The sequence below is a fragment of the Electrona antarctica genome, assembly GCF_951216825.1.
Source record: "Electrona antarctica genome assembly, contig: scaffold_25, whole genome shotgun sequence".
NCBI classification, from domain to species: domain Eukaryota; kingdom Metazoa; phylum Chordata; class Actinopteri; order Myctophiformes; family Myctophidae; genus Electrona; species Electrona antarctica.
The window spans coordinates 1,986,378-2,013,368 of record NW_027637034.1 but is presented as its reverse complement, the minus strand read 5'-3'; the positions used below and the strand labels follow the sequence as shown (position 1 = coordinate 2,013,368).

At 43.3% G+C, this 26,991-nt stretch overlaps 2 protein-coding genes across 2 annotated transcripts in view; both read right to left on the bottom strand.

Annotated features, from left to right (window-relative positions):
- LOC306919443 (uncharacterized protein) overlaps positions 1-26,991 on the bottom strand; it is a 461,602-nt gene that overhangs the window by 33,196 nt on the left and 401,415 nt on the right. The window lies entirely within an intron of this gene.
- LOC306919358 (uncharacterized protein) lies at positions 529-23,260 on the bottom strand (the record flags this gene model as incomplete). Its single annotated transcript, XM_079532152.1, has 7 exons — positions 23,064-23,260; positions 21,183-21,275; positions 20,037-20,192; positions 17,246-17,389; positions 15,860-16,144; positions 1,049-1,113; positions 529-549 (listed from the first exon to the last, which is right to left on the bottom strand). The coding sequence occupies exons 1-7, from the start codon at positions 23,170-23,172 to the stop codon at positions 529-531; spliced, it is 873 nt and encodes a 290-aa protein (XP_079388278.1). The 5' UTR covers positions 23,173-23,260.

The window sequence follows — 26,991 nt, the reverse complement described above, 5'->3', positions numbered from 1 at the left end:
CCCCATCAGCCTCCTGAGTGCTGCTGCCTGCACCGGCTTGTCCTTCTCACTGAGGCCGGTCGCAAGCACGTAGTCCTCAAACTCTGCTCGAAAGCTCACCCAGTTGCTGTGAACATCTCCCGCCATCTTCACAGGCTCCGGAGGCGGTATGCTGGATGCCATTGTTTCAGCGCAACGCAAATGCTAGCAGGCTAACCGAAGCTGCTAATCCTCACCAAAACAAACAAACACACGCTGCTTTGGCGACGGACCGAGCGACGTTAACTTCTCAGGGTCCTACTTCCACTTCTGTCACCATGTTGCAAGTATGTGTAGGACAGATAGTCAGGAGAGATATGCTGTGCTCAGTGCCTTTTATTCTCTTAAAGCCGGTAGTGGACATAACAGCATTGCTACAACAACAACAGCTTCATGTGACTCAGCCGGATATAACTACAGAGGCAGTAACATCCGGGGACCACAGGGTGGGGCCGTAGCCTAGCTAGAACACCCTGTAACATGTTGCTGCCATGAAATTAAGCACCGCTTTTACAGTCCTTGCCTGGTTTTCTGTTGGGTTGAGGAGACTCTTGAGCGTCACATTGTTTGTGTGGTCACTTGCCACTGATGCATACAGCAGCTCTCTTTCTTCAGAGTACCGGGTGCACTCCATAAGCACGTGTTCCACTGTTTGATCTTTTTTGCATGTGCTGCACAGTCCATCTGGGTGCTTCCCCATTTTTGACAGGTCCCATGCCAGTCCACAGTGTCCCAACCTGAGTCTTGTCATTGTCACGGTCTGCCTTCTCTCTGCCCCAAGGTAGCACGCCCCTTTTTTTACACTGTTCTGGATCTTGAAGTAATGTCTTCCTTTCTTTCCCCTTTCCCACTCTTCCTGCCAGCCTGCTGTTATTTCCCTTTTGATGATCGATCTGCACTCGTATGCTCCTATTGCTACATTTATGTCTATTTCCCTACCTAGCGACTTTTTTGCTGCCCTATCTGCCATTTCATTCCCTTCCACCCCCACATGGGCTGGTACCCAGAGGAAACCTACTTCCCCTCCTACTTTCTCGATTTTGTAGAGGTGGACCAGCAGCTCCACCATCAGGTCTGACCGAGCTCCCAGCTTTCCTTCCCCCATGTTCATAAGCACAGAGGCAGAGTCCGAGCATATGACCACCTTTCTAGGCTTCACCTCCACCCACTTCAATGCCCAGATTATTGCCATCAGCTCTGTTGTAAATACTGACACCCCCTCAGACAGCCTCCTATTTACAGTCACCTCTATCTTAGGGATTGTATACGCAAAACCTGCCTTCCCTGACTTAGGATCTTTGGCCCCATCTGTGTAAATTTGAAGGTGATGTTCCCATGTGCTTTCCAGCCTTTCTGCTACCATGTCACTGTAGTACGTGCTGCCCTGTTCTTTTACTGCCTCGAGTAGGCTTAGGTCTATTACTGGCGTCGGTAATAACCACGTCGGTACCACTGGCCAGTGCACTATAGGGGCCAACCCCACCGCTCCCAACTCCAGCTTCTCCATCTCCTTATTCATTTTGAAGATGAAACACTCTTGCTTTCCTTTAGCCCCTCCCCACTCCCATGCGTCTTGCAGCACTGCTTTAGCTGGGTTCTCCCCTAGGTGTCCCCTGAGTTTACTGATGTACTGCTTAGCCAGCTTTGTCCTCCGCATTTCTAGTGGAGTCTCTCCCATCTCAATTTGTAAAGCTGGTATTGGGGTTGTGCGGCGGGCTCCACAACACACTCTCAAGGCCTTTGCCTGTACTACCTCTAACTTATTCAGGTGACTCTTGGCTGCTGTTCCGTAGCACAGACATCCATAGTCTATCTTTGACCTGACCATTGCTCTATAAATCATTATTTGTGTTAGTTGGTCTGCTCCCTACGAGCTTCCCGAGATACACCTCATCACATTTATCACCTTTTCACATTTGCATACAATGCTGTCTATGTTCTTTTTCCAAGTTAGCCTTTCATCAAAGTGAACTCCTAGCAGTTTGAAATCCTTGACCCTCTCTATTTCCTGCCCATACATACACAGGCCATCTCCCTTGTCTCTCTTGTTCCCGAAGACAACATACTTTGTTTTTTCCACTGATATCTTAAACCCCCACCTATTTCCCCAGTCCGTTATTTTGTTTATAGCTCCCTGAATACTCTTTGTTATAAAATTAATATCTCTGCCTTTTTTCCAGACAGCTCCATCATCTGCGAACAGGGACAGACAAAATCCTGGCCCTATGTCCTGAAATATGTCATTGATCATTATATCGAATAACACTGGACTGATTACACTCCCCTGCGGTGTTCCATTGTCAATGCTGGTCCCATCTGATAGGGCCTCACCCACTCTGACCTGTATTACCCTGTTCTTTAGGAAGTCCTGAATCCAATTGAGTAGGCACCCTCGAATTCCTGCATCATAGAGTTTTATGGCTAGTCCCTCTTTCCACAACATGTCATAGGCTTTTTCAATGTCCAAAAACATTGCTACCAGTCCCTCCTTGTTAATCATGGCCTTCTTTATATCCGACTCCAGGGATATCACAGAGTCCATGGTGCCCCTACCTCTACGGAACCCACTCTGTACTGGGCTAAACCACCCCTGCTTCTCTAGTTTATATACTAGCCTGTCCGTCACCATTCTTTCCATTATTTTGCACAGTACTGCTGTCAGTGCTATAGGCCTGTATGATCCTGGCTTTGCAGCATCCTTCCATGGCTTTACAATTGGAACTACCACTGCTTGCTTCCAGGCTGAAGGCAGGGTTCCCTCTTCCCATACCGTATTTATTAGGGCCAAAATCTCTTCCAACACTAGCTCCCCTACTCTCTTAAAAATCTCGTAGCTTAGACCGTCTTTTCCTGGTGCGGTTTTCCCCCCGTTCTTTATTGCTCTCCGCAGTTCTGATATAGAGAAGTGCAAATTGACCACATCAGTGTTGTCACTGTTCACTTGGAGTTTAGCTTTATGTTGGCTTAAAGTTTCATTCCTTTTTCTTATACCTTCCTCTCCAATATTCGTCCCACTATGCACAGCCTTAAACGTACTTTCACACATTCTTGCTTTTTCTACATCACTTTTAGCCACCGCCCCCTCTTTTTCTAACACTGGCATCCTCCTTCTCTTTTTCACCCCTGACATTCGGTGAACCGCTGCCCAGATTTCCCCTACTGAGGTCTCGACTCCTAGGCCTTTGCAGTAATTCCTCCAACGTTCCTTTTTTGCCGTCTTAATCACTCTTCTAGCTCTAGCTCTGAACTTTTTACTTTTTACTCTATTGCATTGTTCTCTGTCGGGCTCCTTCTCAGTTCTCTATATGCTGAGTTCCTTTCTCGAATTGCTGCTGTGCATGCCTTGTTCCACCATGGGACACTTACTCTTTCTTTAGGGTTTCTCTTGACTGGTATGCACTCCCGCGCCTTGTGCAATAGCATTGCGCACAGGCTATCATTCCACTCATCTATGGTTCCCTCCCCATTCACACTGTCTAAATCATTGTCACACTTTTCTGCGAATTCCTCCCACTCTGCCTTGCTGTAGTCAAAGAACCCCGGTCTTGCTCGTTCTTCAGCTACCAGTGTTTTCCCAAACCTCACCAGTATTGGGTAGTGGTCACTGCCTATTGTGTCATGCTGTCCTGTGTCCAGGAAGCCCCACTCCCCCACCCTTGCCAACTCACTGGATACTATCGTTAGATCTATACAAGACTCAGCCCCTGTTCTTACATCAAACCTAGTTGGCCTCCCATCATTTGCACACACCAATCCGAATCTGTCCATAACCTCCTCCACTGTGCTCCCATTGCTGTCTTTCATCCTACTGCCCCAGAGGGGGTTGTGTGAGTTAAAGTCCCCCACCCAGATCACCGGTACCCCTATCTGCTCCCTAACCTCCTCAAGTTCACTTAGGATCAGTGTACAGCAAGGGTTATAAAAGTTCACAATATTTATCCACTTATCCTTTTCCCATACCCTCACCGCCACACACTCTAGAGCAGTCTTGATTTCCACCCTTTTGTACTGTATATTTTCCCTTACGAATGTTGCACACCCCCCTCCCGTTTGTTCTTTCCTATCCAGCCTCCATACCCAGATCCATACCCAGATCCATACCCAGGGATCACAAAATCTAGACATGGTCTGAGCCAGGTCTCCTGTACACAAATTATTTCTGGTTTGTTCGGGTGCTCTTTTATCACCCTTTTAAGTTCCTGCCCATTTGCTATCAAGCTTCTTGCATTCCATTGTAATATGTAAAACACCATCAACCTAACGATCATCATCCTCATTGTGGTCTTCCGTTCCCTCTTCTATCCGCTTACTCCTGTCAGCACCCCTCCTTTCTTTTGTTGCTGCTGCCCATTCCATTTCTTTCTGCCCCATGAAGGAGAATAGCTGCTCTGGGTCTACCTGCAGTGCCTCTCCAACAACCTTTTCTGCTGCATCTACCACCATTTTGATTGCATTTGCCCGCGTAAATGGTTCCTGTGATTTCCTGGCGGTGAGTGCACACAGGACTTCTGCCAGAACCGCCATGACTACACGTTTCTCGACTCCCTGCACACCCCGCTCCATCCCCACTGGCCCGGCAGGGGGCGCCCCTGCCCTCACTGTTTCGGCTGCTTCCACTCTTCCCCTCACTTTCCTTACTGCCTCCGCGTAGGACATTTCTCCTCCCGCTCTGACTCTCTCAACCTCCGTGGCGTTTACATGGTGTTCACATCCCCTATATGAAGTAATATGGTTACCCCCACAATTGCAGCATTTAGCCTCCGTTGCCTGACACTCTGCAAACTCATGGCTCCCTCCACACTTTCCACACCTCCTGTCCCCTCTACATGCCGCGGCTGCATGCCCAAAACGCTGGCATTTGTAGCAGCGCATTGGGGGCCGGATATATTCCTTCACTCGGAAACTCATATATCCAAGATATACTCTCGTTGGCATTATGGTCACTTCTTTTTTAAAGGTTAGCAGCACCGCCGTGCCCCCATTTTTAAACCTCCTCGCTTCCTCAACCACTGTTTCACTATCAACTTCCCCAATTGTCTTTTCCACAATTTCTTTGTCTGTTATATCTTGGCTCACATATATCACTCCCTTGGTACTTTTCATACCGCCGCCGGGAATAAAGCATTCAATTGGTCTGCCGAGCAACTGTTTAACCTGCATTGCCTTTCGTCTCTGGCCTTCATTTCTGCAGAAGATAAGCACATTACCGTTAATCATCACCTTCACGTTCAACACATCTCCCAGCTTATCTTTAATGTCCGCCGACAATTTAAGTGGATTTAGCCCTTTATCACTCCTATCCTTAAATTTCACCACAAACTTAATTTCAGCTACATCCGAAACCTTTGATTTTTTCCTAGCGTCGCTTTGATCTTGGCCACTCTCATTGTCTGACCGTACCCTTTTCTCTTGGCTCGCACTTTTAGTTTTGCTCTTATCCCCCCCTTTCCTCCCGTTTCCAGCCATAATGGCTTTATCCTGCTACTACACTAGCTGCTGGGTCTGTTCGGAACTGTTTCGGAATACCACCGGACCTATACAGGCCGCCGGTCGGTATCCCTCCACCTTCCTCCCACACCCAAGTCCCAAAGTCTTTAGTCGCTAAAGCCGGTCAGTGATGAAATCAAACAATGTTCAAACCGTTCTCCTTCTCGTGCTTCCCTGTTGCTGTGGTAACCAAACGCCACGCTGACGGAAGCACCCGAATCCTCCAGGTCTCCTCCCTCCACCGTCTCACGTCCACGCACACACAGTTTCCGTATCCGCTTGGTCGAGCCCTCCGTCTACCACCAGTACAGCCCCAGCATCAATAAAGAATCCAGGCACTGTTGCCTTAATGCCTTTCGCCCCCTGGTGGTGGAGAGGTGTAACTGTCAGATAGATAGATAGATAGATAGTGTTATGACCTGGCTCTTGGGCCATAACAAAGGAGGAAGACACACAGCTGTTTAAAAGTGCACAAACCAATATTTATTTACAATATAATAAACGTATGCATCAAACAATACTAAAGTATTAAGTGGCTTGTGTTAATCAGTAGATCAGTAGTGTAAGTGAGTGGATATGTGGTAAATGTAATGTAGGGTGTTGAATGGTGCAAACAAATGCTGCTGCTCTCATGGAAGGAGAGAGAGAGAGACCTAGGGCTCCCAAGAGAAGACATACTATGCACACACTGCACACAAAACGAGGTAGCGACTGAGCTACACTTCCTAACCGTCTGTCCACTGTACCAAGACATCAGAGACATGTACTTCCCTGCACGGATTACAATCACCCAAGGAGAGTTTGAAAACCACCAAATGTTTAGGCCTATAACATGTTTAAAACATTGAAATACTGCTGTTAACTTTCAAAAGTATAAAACGTCTCGGATGTATAGGCTAACTATCTCTGACAGAAAATGCACAATCTTTTATAGTCTCACAAGATAGTATTACTCAAAGTGTTAATATAACACAGCTCTGTTTACATGTTTATTGTATTGTTTTATCTTGATTGTTTTGTTCCACTTTTGCTTTGGCAATGTAAACGTTTGTGTTTATGTTTTCTCATACCAATAAAGCTATGAATTTAATTTAATTGAGTTAGGCCGGCCAACTCCCAGCCCTTTATAGAGCGTCGCAGTCCCGCCCCCTACCATGGACCAGGAAATGATTCTCCGTTCATTTTCCTCATAGGCCCAATCCCAATTGCCTCCCTCAAGCCCTGAGCCCTGAACCCTCATTGACTTTAGTGACGTCAGCTGTAAGTGCTTGAGGGTGAGAGGCTGCAAGGGCTCCAAATTGTTGTGAAAGGAATGGGACAGCACTTTGAAGACGAGTCTGCCATTCATGACACTTTGCATCACTTTATAAAAACTGTCCTTATTCACAGCCAGTGCCTACATGCTTGGCCTATTTATATCATGTCTATTTTAGTATTTAAGCTGATCGTTTTATTATTAGTTTCATAAATACACTTTCCTGCGTGATAGGGGTTGTAATATTCATATATAATAATATTCATTATAAATTGCATTTCCATTAGTCATTTCTCATCATGTTTCCCTTATTATTATTGACATTGTTATTAAATATATAGCCTATCCTTCCATTCCGTCTCCCTAGCTTTGAGAACAGTGAGAAAGCACTATTGTGTTTGTTGACATTCTAACCACGATACATAACTCATTTGCATACTTAAATGATTGACGTTCAATCATGAGGATCCCCCTCATTCCCCTGGTAACGCTATGAACTGTGGGTAATTTCTTTGCCAAAGTCAGCATCGATGCTGACTTTGGCAAAGGGCACATAAAATGGCGGGGCTGAGCCCTCACTGACTTTCCGATTTCAAATGGGACATCCCTCAAGCCCTCGGAGACTTCACATGAACGCGCAGCTAAGTCAGTGAGGGCTCATTGAGTCAGCAAGGGAGCGTATTGGGCCTCATAGACATTTCAGAAAGTATTTATTTAAAGACGTTTACGCCGCGGACAAAGCCAAGTCGAGTCGTGACAAATCATGACAACAAACACAATTTTTTGTGCCGAACAAATAATTAGAAAGAAGAAAAAAACGGCAGGTTACAACACTTTTTTTGTTGTTTTTCTTCTTTGTAATTATTTGTTTGGTCCAAAATATTGTTTGTGTTGTCATGAGTTGTCACGACTCGAGTTGGCTTTGTCCGCGGCATAACCGTCTTTAAATAAATACTTTTTGAAATGTCTATGGGAAAAATGCATTGGGATTCATTTCCTGGGCCATGGTAGGGGGCGGGACTGCGACGCTCTATAGAACACACTGGGACAACTGGCCAGGTGCTCCCAATGCACTGATTGGCATACAGACAGACAGACAGACAGACAGACAGACAAGCTATTTGCACACTTTTGACAATTTGAATCCATGATGCATTGATATTAAATAGAAAAAGTACTTTGTAATTTCACTAATATGTCATTAAAAGGAATACTTGAGCATACGTAGGCTACTTTGTCCACCACCGATAACTGGACACCAACATCAGGTAGTCTAAATTATTATCTATGTATTAGTAATAATTACCTAGTAATTATTACTGGTGGTTCATCAGCTGGTGGTTTATGAGCTATGCCTGATTTTCAATCGAGTGCTACAGTGCCACCCTTTGTCCAATGGTTGTGGGCTTTGTGTCTAAGCAGGGTGACATAGCCCTCTAACATATTGCCACATTTCGTGAAAAACAACTGCATGGTTTGGCCTGGAGCGCTGACATAAGAAAATATGTATAATTCAAAATAGTGGGTGATCTAATGCTGCATTCACATGGAATCAGGCTAGCCGATTCGACCGTTATCATACGATCTTATGGGCCCAGTATGTCCGTTTATCATGCATCTTATGGGCCCAGTATGGCCATACTGGCATAGTCACCATAGCCTGGTCAAGGTTTCCCCCTGGTGGACGTGTCATTTCCAACTATTGTCGGCGCATGGAAACTATGGGGCTACTAATATATACTATTCTCTGCCTATCGGGACGTAACTCGGACGGCGCTGAGTCGGGTCTGGTGGCCTTCGCAACGCTCGGCACGGCGACTCGCTCGGCGGTGCCTCACGTAGCTCAAGGCCACCAGACACGGCGCGCCTCCGTCAGGACATCAGTGATAATCAAGCGAAATAATCACGGAGAACTACCGACTGAGCCGTTGGGTCGGCAGAGCATGCCCATACTAGCTCGAAACAATCGTACTGGTCCTAACTGATAACTGCGGTCTTGTCCATTGATACCAGTCGAAACGGGTGATCAGGCAAGCGGTAGATGGCAAACGACAAAACCTGCTGGACGGCACGGTAAAAAGATTAAATATTTTAACATTGATGCCGTCTGCCGCTGCCGGTCTGCCGTGCCGTCTTGTTCCGTTTACCGTCCTGCTCCTGTCCACTAAAATAACTTACGGTTTGCCATCTACTGCTTGCCTGATTCCATGTGAATGCAGCATTAGCCAGGGTCAGAGGTCAAAAGTCAGAACACGAAAGTTGTTCGACATGAGGAGACGCATATGTCTATCCAAGTTTTATTGTTGACAGTCAAACGGAGCTATACCTGTTCAAATTTTGCATTTTTGATTGAGTGCTATAGCGCCACCCTTTGGCCAATGGCCGTGGGCTTTGCGTTCTCACCGTTTAGCATACCCCTCTACCATATTGCCAAGTTTCACGAAAACCGACTGCACGGTTAAGCCAGAAGTGCAATTTTGTTTTTAAGGGGCCAGGCACTTCGGGCGCAGCCCCTTAAAAACAGACAACTACAATAAGGGACCATATGCCATTTAGCTTGGCCCCTTAATAACTTGTGAAAATGTATTTCTAATCCTTTCTTAGATAGGTGACGATTTCGCAAATTTTGAATATTGTATATTTTCTGTAAAATGTATTTTTGTAATTACATTTGACGCAGTAATGGTCTCATAATATAATTTTTTCTTGTTTTTAGTTTTTCTTTTGGAGGTTACAAAAATACCAGATACTCTGTATAGACTGTGTTAGCAGAGCTGCCATTACAGCGATAAGGAAGAGTCTAGATAGCCTGGAGCTAGTCGGACTAAACAAACATAACGGAGGAAAAGAATGAGGACTCAGCACTTACATTCAGCTCGTGACCATAATAACTCGAGCATCTTTATTAGCAGCGTCATTATAAACACATTGGGTAACAGGCATATCCGGTACTTCCGGTGTGGCACTTCAGAATAAGGGTTTATCGTTTATATATATATACAGACAATAAAGATCACATCTTAACAGACTGTCATCACGGGAATGTGTCGCCGCACTAAGAGGTGTTGGTAGAAAGAGTGAGACCACAGCATGTCATGATGGATCAATCCACATCTTTAATGTCAATCCTCCGGCCGGCCTGCCAGCCAGGAGAAGACCCCCAAAACACTTCTCACAGTGAACAGGAGTATAAATGTGGTCACTTCATGACTTACTGTATTCTAGGTCCGCTGGTGACCGCTAAGAAAAGGAAGGCATGTGCATAGGGTTCAGCCCCTGCCCTTTTACCCGTCTGTAAAAAAACTGCCCTCTTCAGTCCATGAAAGTAGCCGTTTTAAAGATGTTTTGGCCAATCTGCTCAATCTGCTCAGTTCAAAGCTTGTAGAATGTGTGACTTATATAAATACCACGACAAAATGGTCGTGCATCTGTTCCCAATGAGGCAGCCTGCTCATAGCTCACCTTTGGAGGAGAGCTGGCTTGCAGAGCATGGCTTAAAACTTAGGCTGATCGGCTGTGGGGCCAATAGGGCTATACTGTAGGCTACTGTATATTGATCACAACATGAACGCCAGACATGCATGCCTCGGTAACTCCAAATGTCCCGTGAATCATTTAATATTTCATGACGACATATCATCACAAGAACGCATCAGTGGACTTACCATCTGACAATGAAATTATAGCTGTGTTGTGTGACCAGATTTGATCCATTTCCGCAGTCATTCCGACATACAGTGATATGATATTAATCAAATAATAATCATAAGCTCTGATGAAAGATATCAAGACCCGGCCCACAACAGCCCTGCCAATCAGGCTCAGCAGGTTGTGTGTCGGTCTGGCGAGTGGGAGACTGGGGTTCAATCCCCGCTACCTGCAAAACACTACATCTGCAAAGGGGAGTGAGTGAGCAATTGTTCAATAAAAATGGCTTTTATAATATTCTTGCCAAGTTGTATTAGCCTTTAGTCTTGAGGTCAAACTTAAATAAATTAACTTCTTTCTCATTATACATGAGAAAAGGATATCCTACAGATTGCTACTTTATTAACCAGTGGATCCATCGTATAGGGGCTTGCTTGCCAAAATAAGCTGATCTACAAGTGTAACGCGGTGCACAACAGACACGCTGTTATCTTGTAGATCTGTCCATTTGAAACATGTTAGTAACGTGTTCCGATAGCGACCATAAGCATCATCACATTAGATGAAATGGGCGTGTATGTTCTACGCGAGGCAGAACCTGCATGGTGGAAACGCTTGGTAAAGAAGGAGTCCGCTGACTGTCAGGTTCATGAGCTATACCTTTTTATATTAGAATTTTCACTTGAGTGCTATAGCGCCACTCTTTGGCCAATGGTTGTGGGCCGCACCGTTGAAAGTAGCATAGCCCTCTACCATATTGCCAAGTTTTGCAAAAAACGACTGCACAGTTAAGCCAGAACTGCAAGTTTTGGCAGCCTCAGCCGATCTGCGTTGCTGTACGAACAATAAGGGATCTTTCCCCCATCGGACTTGACCCCAAATAATTATAACAATAATAACAACAAATAATAATAATGGATGTAATTAAAATAATAATAATACCTTGAGTATAGGTAGTACAGGTTAAAGAAAAAAATTAAATACAAATTTGAAAAACTAGCAGTTGTAGGCAGTTTGCAGAATATGAAAGAACCTTAATTCCAACGGACGCAAAATAGTTATTTATTTAGTCACAAGCTCTTGTTAGTACTTTTACCATTGGTTCAATATTTATAAAACAGACACATTTAACCGCTTTCACTTTCCAAATCCTGAAAAAAAAGAAAACAGAAAGAAACAAAATACTGAAGAAACAAATCTAAAAGCTCACAATGTGCAGGAACATGTGTTAACATAGCATCACACTTGGTTTATGAATCTACAAGCTGACAATGAACATGCTAGTATGTGTGGGATACACCCACAACAAATGTGACAAATCTCTGCCAATGCCAAACTTTCTGTTGCTATTGAATTGTTTTGAGTTTCCAAACGTATAAAGGTATAACGTCTGAAACATCCAATGGTATAATTAAACAGTGTTACCATAGAGAAATAATATACCAAAGACAACAACTTTCTCTGCCATGTTTATATAAGTTTCACATACAAAAAGATAAGAAACTAAATTGTGGTGGTCTTTAAATTCGGATGGTGACAAATAATAACAATAAACAAAGACTAATTGGGCCAAACAAATTAGAAGAAAAAAAAGGGGAGGGTAACACTTATTTCTAATTATTTGTCCGACCCAACATTTTTTGTCATTGTCATGATTTGTCACAATCTGAGTTGGCTTTTTCTGAGGCTTAAAAGGTCTTTAAATAAATACGTCTTGATATGTCTATGGGGAAATTAATGGGAACTTCTCTTCTGGTGACCTCTTCGTTCTGAAAGGGACAGGACTGTGACGCTCTATTGTCAGATTATGTGATTCCACTGCTTTAGTATCTAACTGTCATTGTCATCCTGGAATAGAATGAATGATGTTATATCATGCGTCAACTCAACTGGGTTCATGGGGAAAATATGCATTTATTACTATTACAACTAACCACTTCTTCCCTGTATGATTCCTCCTCATTATCCTCAGATTTGCATTTTGACCCAAGCATTTGGCACTAACTGCAACTAAAGGGTTTCCTCCCTGTATGAGTCCTCATGTGTCTATGGGCTTTCCCCTTTCATGAGTCCTTGTGTGTGATTTTACAGTACCACTCCTAGCAAAGGCTTTACCACACACGTTACAAGTAAAGGGCTTTTCCCCTGTATGAGTCCGCATGTGTGTTTTTAGATGACCACTCATAGCAAAGCCTTTGCCACACACGTTACAAGTAAAGGGCTTTTCACCTGTATGAGTCCTCATGTGGTTTTTTAGATGACCACACATAGCAAAGGCTTTACCACACACGTTGTAACAATCGGCCTTTTACATTGAAAGGATAATTATTGCTAAAGGAAAAAAACAGCGGGATCGTCGGGTTAACTCTGTGGTATTTTATATAGAAGCCACCAAAGGATGTAGTTGAGCAAACAGAATGGCAATACATACACACAGTTTACATTGGGAAACAACCAGAATCAACAATCAATAATCACAACTCAACCCCCCTCCCAACCCAAATGAGTCCCAGTCCCAGCCAAACGTAAACAATAAACACAGTTCATACGGTGCTAGCGGCACGCTACCGCTCGCCCACAGTATAATATGAATAGCACCCGCGTCGTTCCTCTTCTCGCCGTGCACGCGCACTATAGAGCCTTTTAAAGTTCCTCGTATTCCACACAGACTGAAAAGACCGCTCCACGCTGAACGGCGAGTTCGGGGTACTATAATCCAACAAGGACCAAACGTTTGGAATGATCTCACCAGTATTGACGTGACGTCTCTGACGCTGTTCGCCTCCACGCACACTGTGATTCCAAGCGATCAATATCCAACGGCAGCAACAGCGCGTTCCTGTTCCCGATGGCTCAATTGTCCTTTGCCTTGGCTGCAGATACTACGTGTTAAACCTTGGATAGTGGTTTAACCGGTAGCCCTATCTGGCGCCTCGGAGCTCCTCTCTATCAAATGTGCACCCTGGCACCTAGGTTCGTTTGTCCATTTGATCCCCATTCCCTGTGTCACTTCCTCTATAAATAAAGTTGGGTGACACCACCAATCATTCAATTACCCCCTGTATCAGACCTGTTACCTCTCATGTGAACCAGAAATGTTAGAATTAACTGTAAAGTCATTTCACATGTACTTACATCACACGTACATAATAACATGCATAGGTCCAGCAGATAAATACAAAAACATTATGTGCATTTGTCACAGTCCCCCCCCCCCCAGCTGGAAGCTAATTTTCAAGTCCTCCCAACGGAGGGTTTGAGGTGGACCACATAATAATGTATCTTCATCATCATTCTTTCTAATTCACTAGGTAACCAATAGGTCCTCTTGACTCATCACTATAGCTGAACCTAACCGTAGTGGGGGCACTAGCTTAGACAAGTATTTTTCAGATGTTTTGGCAAGTGGGTGTGTTCTCATATAGACCAGATCGCCTGGCTGGAACTGGCCTGTTCCACCAGGCACTATCACATCTGGCTTCTCTATTCCGAGAACCACCCCCACTCCGTTGAACTTCTTTGACCATGGCCCACTTGGTATTGTAGTCAAAAGTGACCAGCAGCATGGTTTTTCCTTTCTTCCCCCTCGAGAACTGCCCCGCCGGGCCGATCCCAAGGGCTGCCTGGTCGACTTGAGTGGACCGTAACCTGTGGGGCGGCTTACAATCCACTGGCTTGCGTTGCTGACAACCATGACATCCCCCAACGTGGTCCCACACATCCCTGCGGACTGTCGGCCACCAGGATACCTCAAGGACTTGAAGGAGAGTCTTTAACCTCCCAGAATGGCCACCACCTGTAACAATCGGCCTTTTACATTGAAAGGATAATTATTGCTAAAGGAAAAAAACAGCGGGATCGTCGGGTTAACTCTGTGGTATTTTATATAGAAGCCACCAAAGGATGTAGTTGAGCAAACAGAATGGCAATACATACACACAGTTTACATTGGGAAACAACCAGAATCAACAATCAATAATCACAACTCAACCCCCCTCCCAACCCAAATGAGTCCCAGTCCCAGCCAAACGTAAACAATAAACACAGTTCATACGGTGCTAGCGGCACGCTACCGCTCGCCCACAGTATAATATGAATAGCACCCGCGTCGTTCCTCTTCTCGCCGTGCACGCGCACTATAGAGCCTTTTAAAGTTCCTCGTATTCCACACAGACTGAAAAGACCGCTCCACGCTGAACGGCGAGTTCGGGGTACTATAATCCAACAAGGACCAAACGTTTGGAATGATCTCACCAGTATTGACGTGACGTCTCTGACGCTGTTCGCCTCCACGCACACTGTGATTCCAAGCGATCAATATCCAACGGCAGCAACAGCGCGTTCCTGTTCCCGATGGCTCAATTGTCCTTTGCCTTGGCTGCAGATACTACGTGTTAAACCTTGGATAGTGGTTTAACCGGTAGCCCTATCTGGCGCCTCGGAGCTCCTCTCTATCAAATGTGCACCCTGGCACCTAGGTTCGTTTGTCCATTTGATCCCCATTCCCTGTGTCACTTCCTCTATAAATAAAGTTGGGTGACACCACCAATCATTCAATTACCCCCTGTATCAGACCTGTTACCTCTCATGTGAACCAGAAATGTTAGAATTAACTGTAAAGTCATTTCACATGTACTTACATCACACGTACATAATAACATGCATAGGTCCAGCAGATAAATACAAAAACATTATGTGCATTTGTCACAACGTTACAAGTAAAGGGCTTTTCACCTGTATGAGTCCTCATGTGGTTTTTTAGATCACCACTATGAATGAAGCCTTTACCACAAACTGTACAAGTGAAGGGCTTTTCCCCTGTATGAGTCATCATGTGTAATTTTAGATTACCGATGTGAAGACAGCCTTTACTACACACGTTACATGTAAAGGGCTTTTCCCCTGTATGAGTCCTCATGTGTGTTTTTAGATCACCACTCTGAATAAAGCCTTTACCACAAACTGTACAAGTGAAGGGCTTTTCCCCTGTATGAGTCATCATGTGTGTTTTTAGATGACCACTCATAGCAAAGCCTTTGCCACACACTTTACAAGTAAATGGTTTTTCCCCTGTATGAGTCCTCATGTGTGTTTTTAGATCACCACTCTGAATAAAGCCTTTACCACAAACTGTACAAGTGAAGGGCTTTTCCCCTGTATGAATCATTGAGTGCTTAGTCAGATTTGCCTTAAGATTAAAACATTTGCCACAGTCTGTACAACTAAAGCGTTTCTTCCCCGTGTGGCTCCTCATGGAGTGAATATGTTTTGATGATTTTAAGTCCTTGGACAGCTTGCTGCTCAAAGACAATCTTTGTCATTCCACATGTTGTGTCTTGTGTGACTTCAGTGTGTTTAAAGTTGACTGACCTTCACTGGGCTCCTGCAACTCATCACTGTCTTCAGTGTCAGATACAGAACAGTGTGAAGAGAGGAGCTGGTTGTCACTACTTGGTTGTGATGTTCCACAGTCCTCTACGTCAGCTTGTGTTTTCATGTGCTGAGTTGAGGTTCCGGCTACAGGCTCTGTTTCTCCGTTTTCATCATCATGATCATCTTCACTTTTCACGGCTAGTAATGTCAACCTTGACCCATCAGCCTCCATTGGTCTTTGAAGTAGCTCCTCTTGTTCATCTTTAATCTGTGGTGGTTGTGGTTCCTCCTGGACCAGACTGGAGCTCCTCTCCGGTTGTTCAGTGAAAACCTCCTCTTTACACACAGGGAGGTGCGGGACGGCTAGAAAAAAAGAGAGAAAAACATTTAATGTTTGCATTTTTGGAGGAACATCATCTTCTCCATTTCTAATCAAAGACAGTTTTCAGGGCTTGACATTACATGTTTGAGCCACTTCTCATTTGGACAAGAACATTTACTTACTTGTCCAAGTAAAGATTTTAGAAGACATATTTTGTTTGTATTGATTATAATGTTGCATTTTTATAGTTACAATAAGTAATACGTGTTCAACATGACGCCAAAAGAAAAGAAAACTGAAACAATTGACACAAACTCAAACTGGTTGTTGGAAGTTTCAACAAACATGTTCCAATAATACAATGATTTTTGAGTGTCATACAGTGTGTAGTGGTGACTCCAGGTCTCAATCTTGAATTGATGCATGATTTGTATAAATGCAATAATTTCAAACAATTACAATTTCTAAAAAAATAAAAAAATACAATTTTTACTACCCGTGGGTCCTACAGACTACTATTTTTCCCACCCATGGGTCCTGCAGACCTAACAACATCACTGTGGTACATTCTGTTTCCTAGACAGGCTCTCTACCCATTCAGCTATGTCTGTCCCCCTCTAAGGCAGGGGTTCTCAACGTTTTTGGCCGGGGACCCCCGGACATGCTTTGGCAATGTCTCAGGACCCCTGCCCCGCCCCCTCCCGACCCCCAATATAAATTGACTGCTACAATAACCTTAATAATAGAGACAATACACCATAAATACATACTGAAACCAGATATAATCATTAGGGAGGTGTATGCATGTAAACTCTTCATTTCCATTTTCCAGCCATTCGGTTGCAAAAAAAATAAGAAAAAACAGTTGTTTTTTATAATTTGGGGACCCCCCAAAATAATTTGGCGACCCCCTCGAGGGGTCGCGACTCACAGGTTGAGAACCCCTGCTCTAAGGAAGGACAATATCATTCACTAGAACCAGGGATGGGTGTTTTCTGTGTATCTACGATGGTTAAAATAGAGTTTGAAGTTACAATGGGCTTGTCTGATAAAAATAAATATAGTAGACGATAACATTACCCACAATTATTTTGAAAGTGAAATATCCCTTTATGTAAGTAAGTAAACAAAACAGCACATACCTACACGGTACAACTTTACTACAGGTTGCATCTTCGCATCAAACAGTCCACGTCTCTGGTCCACCTCTGGCTGTTCCTCTGACACCGTTGAATGTCTTTTGGAGGCCATCTCTCTAGATACTGTAGACCTCTCCCTGTGGTGCTCTGTGGAAATCACCAGTAAAAACAACTTGTACTTATCATTCAATAAAGGTTTACTGAACAACCAGGAATAGTCTGGTGACCACCGGAGAGACGGGTGACAGCCGGAATGTAGATGGCACCCGGGATCAGTATGGGTTGTCGCCCCAGCCTGTGTCTTCCGTGAGGAGGAAGCCAGCCAACCCCACGGCGAGGCCTTTAGGAGGGCCACTCAAGCTGCATACGGACGTTTCTACTCTGCCACAATGTTATGCTTCCCACACACGGGCAGATGCAAAAGATAAAGATGCTCACAGACAGTGTATTTGTGTAGGCTAGTCGTTAAGCAGCAGGAGGAGGACGTTTGTTAGCAGCTCAACCAAACCTGCAGGTTCCATAAGTAATGTCAATGTCAGGACTATAAGAGGAGCACGTTACTTTGGGAAAGTGTCATAGTAGTGTAACCAGAAGCTATAGGTACATACTAGACGGACCACAAACTTATTAAAATATACAATCTTTATTGGAAAATGCAATATATAAAAATATGGACTTTATTACGAGCAATTTATACCAAAGTTAACAATAAAAGTAGAGACAGATTAAATAATACAAGAACCTTAGCTTTCCCTATTATCAATACAACCTACAGCTTAATTCAGTATGGCTAAAGCAGTGACCACTGACTCGTGATCACATCTGTACAGGAAATGGAAATTAACACAATGAACATACACCATGAACGCCTGTTACCACACCAAATGAATACATATAGCTGGGCTATCAATATATAAACTAAGGACTCACCAAAGACAAACTGCTACAGCTGAGCACCCGTAAATTAATACATAGATGTGGGTTCTCAACCAGCATGTTCCTCACTAGAAATAACCAGTGCTTCATTTCTAAATTCTTAGGTGCCGGAGCTCGGGCGCGTGCACACACATGCATGCGCAAAATTCGCCCACCCATCAAAACATAATAGAGTAGGCATATAGACTTTTTTTTTAAATATGTCTTTAAATGTTCTGATGAATTGAAAATGGAGGACCCTGAAGTAACAAGTCTTTTTCAATAACATTTGCAGCAGCAGTTCACACAAGGGTCCGCCAGCTCACAACACACAACTACAGTATGCATTTGCAGTTCAGTTGGCACAGCGGCTCGACGTTATATTACATACTGTATAAAATATAACAAGTTAGGGTGGCCCATCATCAGAACAGTACGCAATATAAATACCTGCATGCGCGTTTTGTAGTTCCTCCTCCGCCTCCTCCTCCTCCTCCTCCGATGATGAACTCAATAATGCTACTACTACTTAATTCTGTACTAGTCTTTTTTTTTCCCGGGCCCACCAAAGCAAGCGTTATGATATTCAATACTGATCGACCCATGTTTGTTGTAAAGCCGGGTGTCTTTGTGAGATTTGGCAATGCAGTCAGTTCTGTTCATAAGAACTCACCATGGCATGTTGTATTGAAAACAAAACGCATGCTGTCCCCAGTTAGCAGTTAATCTATTGCTCCATAAAAGTATGAAAGTTCCATATTCCATATGCAACGAACGACAACAGATGCCAATTGCAAAAGTCGAGACGAGTTTTTATTTACGCATCCGACACAGAGTATTAAAAGGAGGATCCGACACCGTCAACAGTGAGGCGTCGAGCCGGGGTTCCATAGCCACCTATTTCCTCTCACAACGGGCACACATTTCAAAATAAGAGTGTTTTTTTGTTTGTACTTGCAATGCGATCATTCAAGCCATGTTTTACTTTGGAATCGTACTGGAAATAGAAGTAACTATGATGAGGAAGAAGCCTAGATGACTTGAAAATGAAACTAACATAATAATAGAGACGTATTGTATACTGTAATGTGCATTTGGGGTGGCGGAGCGCCCTCTACAGCTACCGGAGCTGCCTCTACAGGTGGCTTGAGCTCCCGGAGCTCAAGTGACAGGTACCGGAGCTGAGCTCTGCCAAGCTCCGGCTGAAATTAAGCACTGGAAATAACCACATTTAAATTACCTTTTAGTTACATTTGGATTAATCATACACATCTCGAAAATACAAATAAACACATCAACGCTAAAGAGAGAGAGAGAGCAAACTTACACTTTAATAAATGACTGCACTACTCTCAGCGTGGGTGACGCCACAAACGTATGACAAAAGTTTTGGACTAGAACCGGCGGACCTCTGTAGCCTACTGTAGACGCGCAGATGGATGCATGCAGATGCGATGCGTTTATTGATGATTAAGCCTACAACAATTTATTTATATTGTTAAATGTTGCTTTTTTGTTTGTCTTTTAAAAAGGAACATAAATAAATGTATACCATTCGTCTGCCAACTTTAATTATGTAGCCTATACATGCATATTACATTTGGGGTAGCCTATTAAAAAAAATAATAATAATAATCAACAACCGTTAATTAACCGGATAATGCCATTGGCTACCCGGCTGGCAAATTAACCGTTACCGACATCCCTATTTCCTACATGAAACCAAGTTTGTAGTTTGGGGGGGTTCACATAGCCTGGGTTCACATAGTCTGAATGACCCTTTAGTCTTGTTAGAATAATACTAATACAAAAAAAAATGTTTTACCTGAGAGAGTATTGCACCACATATTCCTACGTAGTAATGTCAAAGTTGACTCACCAGTCTCCTCTTCCTGTTCATCTTTAATCTGTGGAGGTTGTGGTTCCTCCTTGACCAGACTGGAACTCCTCTCCTGTTGTTCCTCTTTAATCTGTGGATGTTGTGGTTGCTCCAGGACCAGACTGGATTTCCTCTCCTCATATTCAGATGAAACCTCTTTACACACAGACAGGAGGAGGAGAGAGAAGGTAGCATCAGCAGAGCAACTCAAAGATGACATTTTATTCTCCTATTCGTTTTGTCAGGATAACCATCGTTTAAAAATTAAGTGTCTCGAGTCTCTTCACAATGCCTCGCAGAGCAAGGTGTTGTGAGTAGAGCCCGACATCAGTCTCACCGATGTATCCGTCATTTTTGGCGCCATCGGACATTATGTCACCGATGTGGCCTAATTTTTTTTTTAATCATCATTATAGAGAGTATGCGCATGCTTAAAGTGAATGGCACATCGAGTGGCAAAGCAACACGCAAAGTGAGTTTAACATTGTTTAATGTTGTTTAATGCAATCAGATATTACTTTTCTGTGTGGATGTATGGGCTGTCAAGGCCAGAAAGTAGTTTTTGCCACTCAGTAGGCGTTCCTGCATAACTTCCTGGTTTGATGATGATGTCACGCGCATACCCTCTATAGTAACCTACACTTCCCCACCCTACCACCCCTTTTTCCCTCACTGTATATTTACCTTTTTACCTCCTTTATGATGAATTCCTGTTGTGTTCTTTGGCTATATAGAAGTGTATATTTGTACGTCTCTAAATGTTTTGATGAATTGAACAAGGTGGGCCTTGTAAACAAGTGTAATGCTTTATTGGGTCGTCCACTCACAGTTAACAGTTTTTGTATTGAGTTGTGCTTGAAATGTACTGTAATTTTGCAAACTGTTAATCAATAAAAAATTATGTAATATGCCCTTATGAAACGTGATATTTCGGTTTGAAATTAATTAATTTCTTACAGCTGCGGAGAATGGATTTAAAAGGCACATGCTGGTCTGACTGTCTTTTAGAGGACCATGAGCTACCAAACTATATTTGTATCGTTACAGTTGTTGAATTACCCTTTAGTCTTGTTAGAATAACACTAATAAAATATAAATTTGTATTGCACCACATCTTCCTACATAGTAATGTCAAAGTTGACTCACCAGTCTCCTCTTCCTGTTCCTCTTTCATCTGTGGATGTTGTTGTTCCTCCTGGACCAGACTGGATCTCCTCTCCTCATATTCAGATGAAACCTCTTTACACACAGACAGAAGGAGGAGAGATAAGGTAGCATCAGCAGAGGAACTCAAAGTGCTTTTGTCAACTCAAAGATGACATTTATTCACCTATTTGTTTTGTCAGGATAACCATCGTTTAAAAAAAAAGTGTCTTGAATCTCTTCACAACGCCTGGCAGAGCAAGACGTTGTGAGTAGAGCCTGACATCGGTCTCACCGATGTATCCGTAATTTTTGGCACCGATGCCCGACATCGGACATTATTTCACTGATGTGGCCGAAGTTTTTTTTATCATTGTTACGACCCCCTGTCTAGGGTAGGGGGAACCAACATAATAATGAGGAGACAGCTTTTACAAAAGATGGTTTGTTTTATTATCTCTCCTTTTTTCTTTGGACAGAGACAAAAAAGTGCATAATGGCTTCAGGGTGTCAGTTTACATTATAGAAAACTTGCTAACTAAGAAATAAAATTACCCCTAACTAAAAGTCCCTAACCGTATGAGAAACAAAAGACAATTACTAAACCTAACTAACCTAACTAAGAAAAATACAATAAATTAGATCACAAAACAAAAGGGACTAAACACCCTTACGGGATACACAAAGGACGATGTACCATTAAATAGGGAAATATAAACAGGACAGGAATAACAATAGGGAATTGGACAATAAATAACTAAGGAGCTGACTAATGAAATGACAAACAAACACTAAGGGTCACATAAGAACTCAGAACTAACACAAAACAAAGATAACAAAATATAACTTACTCAGAAGAACCAAAGACAAACTAACCCACAAAACTAACAAAGGCAAACAAAAGAAAAGGGCAGCATGGGTGGAGGACAAGAGGAATGGAGTCTCTGCTGCAAACTTAAGCTGTCGTCCTCCCAGCAGTTAGGACAGACTGAGCACTTTTATAAAGGGCAGGGCTATTGCCCAGCCAACCAGGGCCAGGGTGTGGACAGGAGGAACGAATGAGGGAGGAGGGGAGGTCCAGGCAGGACCTGATTGCAGCCACCTGCTTTCAATCACCACACCCATTCTCCACACTCCATTCATGACCTTACAGAGAACACAAAAGGAACACAATATAACATAGGCCACAAGTTATACAAACATATTCGAACTTATCACCCTTATTCCCAAATTAACCAAATACAATAATAATTACAATAATCAAAAGGACAGCAGTCCGTAACAATCATCATTAATGTAACCTACACTTGTCTTTTAGAATGTAATACGCCCTTATGAAACGCGCTCTTTTGGTTTGATATACATTTCTTGCAGCTGCAGAGAATGGATTTAAAAGGCACTGTGCGCACCGTGCCTGTGACTCTGGAGCCTAGGCTGCAGCAGAAAACCCTGCCCTGCGAGTGACTGTCATACATGGAAGTCCAGCTGTCATTACGGACCCCTCGCCCTGAGAAAATGTCGTCCGTGTGCAGCCCGGGAAAATATATGAAAGACGTTTGAAAAGATCAGATATTTGAATAAACAAGCGTTTTCTGCCTGAACTTTTACATGGATGTTAAACTACAGTACAATATCTCACTCCACTTCTTTGGAATTATGTATTGGGTGAGTACAAACAGAGCGTGGAGCACATTTATGCCGCCCTTGTCTCCTTGCTCACTGGGAGCGGAGGCATCTGATCTATGGCTGTGTTTACAGGAATATATGTAATCTATGTATGATCACAGACATTCTAGGGCTAGTATAACTACTGGTAAATGCAGTTCAGTTCAGCTAGCTTAATGCTACTTGTAGCTAAGTTGGTGTTGTTCAGAGTCTACTAACCTGCAGTGTGTAGATCGATGTCCATATCAAAATCAATGTCCAGCCGTTTGTTTTGTGTCTCCAGCAGACTTTCTAGTGTCTCCATCTCTCTCTGGAAGAGTTTGACCATGAACTCTCCCACCGCGCTGAGGCGCTCCAACACAAACACTCTGACGCTAAGCTCCACACTACAAACATCAGCAGCGCCACGCTGTTTGTCCACAACAAACAATATCTCCTCTCCCACCAACGCTAGCTGTTGAAATGAAATGAAATGAAATCTATATTTACCCAGGGTATCTGGGCTAAGCTCAAGAACTTGTTTCCAGCCAGGCCCTGCTCATAGAACACATTTCATCGTAGTGGTTGATGCCTTGTTCAAGGGCATTTCAGCGGTGGTAATTTTAACGTGTCGGACGGCTGGTTCGAACTGGGAACCTTCCGGTATCTAGACCGCGCCGCTATCCGTTCGGCCACCGCTGCCACTGTTCATTTATCTTCAGCCGTACTGACTCCATTTGACGCTTTTCACCTCCTTTAGGAGACATTTCCACCAAGCTTTCTGTTCCTACTGTAATATAGAATGTGTAATATATCAAATGTTGAAATATCAACAATTCCCGAGAGGCACGACAACATGTTTGTTCAACAACATTACCGTGGAAAACAACTGGCGTGGCGTGGCCACGTGATGCAAACAAGTACTTCCGACCGGGTCAAAGTTTTCACGCATGCGCAATAAAGCATCCAGGCACTGTTGCCTTAATGCCTTTCGCCCCCTGGTGGTGGAGGTGTGTAACTGTCAGATAGATAGATAGATAGATAGATAGATAGATAGTGTTATGACCTGGCTCTTGGGCCATAACAAAGGAGGAAGACACACAGCTGTTTAAAAGTGCACAAACCAATATTGATTTACAATATAATAAACGTATGCATCAAACAATACTAAAGTATTAAGTGGCTTGTGTTAATCAGTAGATCAGTAGTGTAAGTGAGTGGATATGTGGTAAATGTAATGTAGGGTGTTGAATGGTGCAAACAAATGCTGCTGCTCTCATGGAAGGAGAGAGAGAGAGACCTGGCTCCCAAGAGAAGACAGACTATGCACACACTGCACACAAAACGAGGTAGAGACTGAGCTACACTTCCTAACCGTCTGTCCACTGTACCAAGACATCAGAGACATGTACTTCCCTGCACGGATTACAATCACCCAAGGAGAGTTTTTGTTTGTTTAAAACATTGAAATACTGCTGTTAACTTTAAAAAGTATAAAACGTCTCGGATGTATAGGCTAACTATCTATGACAGAAAATGCACAATCTTTTATAGTCTCACAAGATAGTATTACTCAAAGTGTTAATATAACACAGCTCTGTTTACATGTTTATTGTATTGTTTTATCTTGATTATTTTGTTCCACTTTTGCTTTGGCAATGTAAACGTTTGTGTTTATGTTTTCTCATGCCAATAAAGCTCCTATGAATTTATTTTAATTGAGTTAGGCCGGCCAACTCCCAGCCCTTTATAGAACACACTGGGACCACTGGCCAGGTACTCCCAATGCACTGATTGGTATGCTCAGGACCTGTGGGAAGCAAAGACCTAGGCCTATAGGAATACACACAGGCCCTAGTAGGCCAACTACAGGGGCTGTGACGACAGACAGACAGACAGACAGACAGACAGATAGATAGATAAGCTATTTGCACACTTTTGACAATTTGAATCCATGATGCATTGATATTAAATGGAAAAGGTACTTTGTAATTTCACTAATTTGTCATTAAAAGGAATACTTGAGCATACGTAGGCTACTTTGTCCACCACCGATAACTGGACACCAACATCAGGTAGTCTAAATTATTATCTATGTATTAGTACTAATTACCTAGTAATTATTACTGGTGGTTCATCAGCTTGTGGTTCATGAGCTATGCCTGATTTTCAATCGAGTGCTACAGTGCCACCCTTTGTCCAATGGTTGTGGGCTTTGTGTCTAAGCAGGGTGACATAGCCCTCTAACATATTGCCACATTTCGTGAAAAACAACTGCATGGTTTGGCCTGGAGCGCTGACATAAGAAAATATGTATAATTCAAAATAGTGGGTGATCTAATGCTGCATTCACATGGAATCGGGCAAGCTACCGGGTAGACGGCAAACGGCAAAACCTGCTGGACGGCACGGTAAAAAGATTAAATATTTTAACATTGATGCCGTCTGCCGTGCCGTCCTGTTCCGTTTACCGTCCTGCTCCCGTCCACTAAAATTACTTACGGTTTGCCATCTACTGCTTGACTGATTCCATGTGAATGCAGCATTAGCCAGGGTCAGAGGTCAAAAGTCAGAACACGAAAGTTGTTCGACACGAGGAGACGCATATGTCTATCCAAGTTTTATTGTTGACGGTCAAACGGAGCTATACCTGTTCAAATTTTGCATTTTTGATTGATTGCTATAGCGCCACCCTTTGGCCAATGGCTGTGGGCTTTGCGTTCTCACCGTTTAGCATACCCCTCTACCATATTGCCAAGTTTCACGAAACCCGACTGCACGGTTAAGCCAGAAATGCATTATTTTTTTAAGGGGCCAGGCACTTCGAGCGCAGCCCCTTAAAAACAGACAACTACAATAAGGGACCATAGGCCATTTAGCTTGGCCCCTTAATAACTTGTGAAAATTAATTTCTAATCCTTTCTTAGATAGGTGACGATTTGGCACATTTTGAATATTGTATATTTTCTGTAAAATGTCATATTTTTTAATTACATTTGACGCAGTGATGGTCTCATAATATAATTCTTTCTTGTTTTTAGTTTTTCTTTTGGAGGTTACAAAAATACCAGATACTTTGTAGGCTATAGACTGTGTTAGCAGAGCTGCCATTACAGCGATAAGGAAGAGTCTAGATAGCCTGGAGCTAGTCGGAATAAACAAACATAACGGAGGAAAAGAATGAGGACTCAGCACTTACATTCAGCTTGTGACCATAATAACTCGAGCATCTTTATTAGCAGCGTCATTATATACACATTGGGTAACAGGCATATCCGGTACTTCCAGTGTGGCACTTCAGAATAAGGGTTTATCGTTTACATATATACAGACAATAAAGATCACATCTTAACAGACTGTCATCATGGGAATGTGTCGCTGCACTAAGAGGTGTTGGTATAGAAAGAGTGAGACCACAGCATGTCATGATGGATCAATCCACATCTTTAATGACAATCCTCCGGCCGGCCTGCCAGCCAGGAGAAGACCCCAAAACACTTGTCACAGTGAACAAGAGTATAAATTATGGTCACTTCATGTCGTACTGTATTCTAGGTCCACTGGTGACCGTTAAGAAAAGGCAGGCACGTGCATAGGCTTCAGTCCCTGCCCCTTTACCCGTCTGCCCTCTCCAGTCCATGAAAGTAGCATTTACTATGGTGAAAGAAATGCAAAATGTGGCCATTTTAAAGACGTTTTGGCCAATCTGCTCAGTTCAAAACTTGTTGAATGTGTGACTTAAAAAAAAAAATATATATATATAAATACCACGACAAAATGGTCGTGCATCTGTTCCCAACGAGGCAGCCTGCTCATATCTCACCTTTGGAGGAGAGCTGGCTTGCAGAGCATGGCTTAAAATTCAGGCTGATCGGCTGTGGGACCAATAGGGCTATACTGTAGGCTACTGTATATTGATCACAACATGAACGCCAGACATGCATGCCTCGGTAACTCCAAATGTCCCGTGAATCATTTAATATGTCATGACAACATGTAATCACAAGAACGCATCAGTGGACTTACCATCTGACAAAGAAATTATAGCTGTGTCGTGTGTCCAGATTTGATCCATTTCCCCAGTCATTCGGACATAAGACAGTGATATGATATTAATCAAATAGACAGATTCATAAGCTCTGATGAAATCCGATATATTTTTTACCTC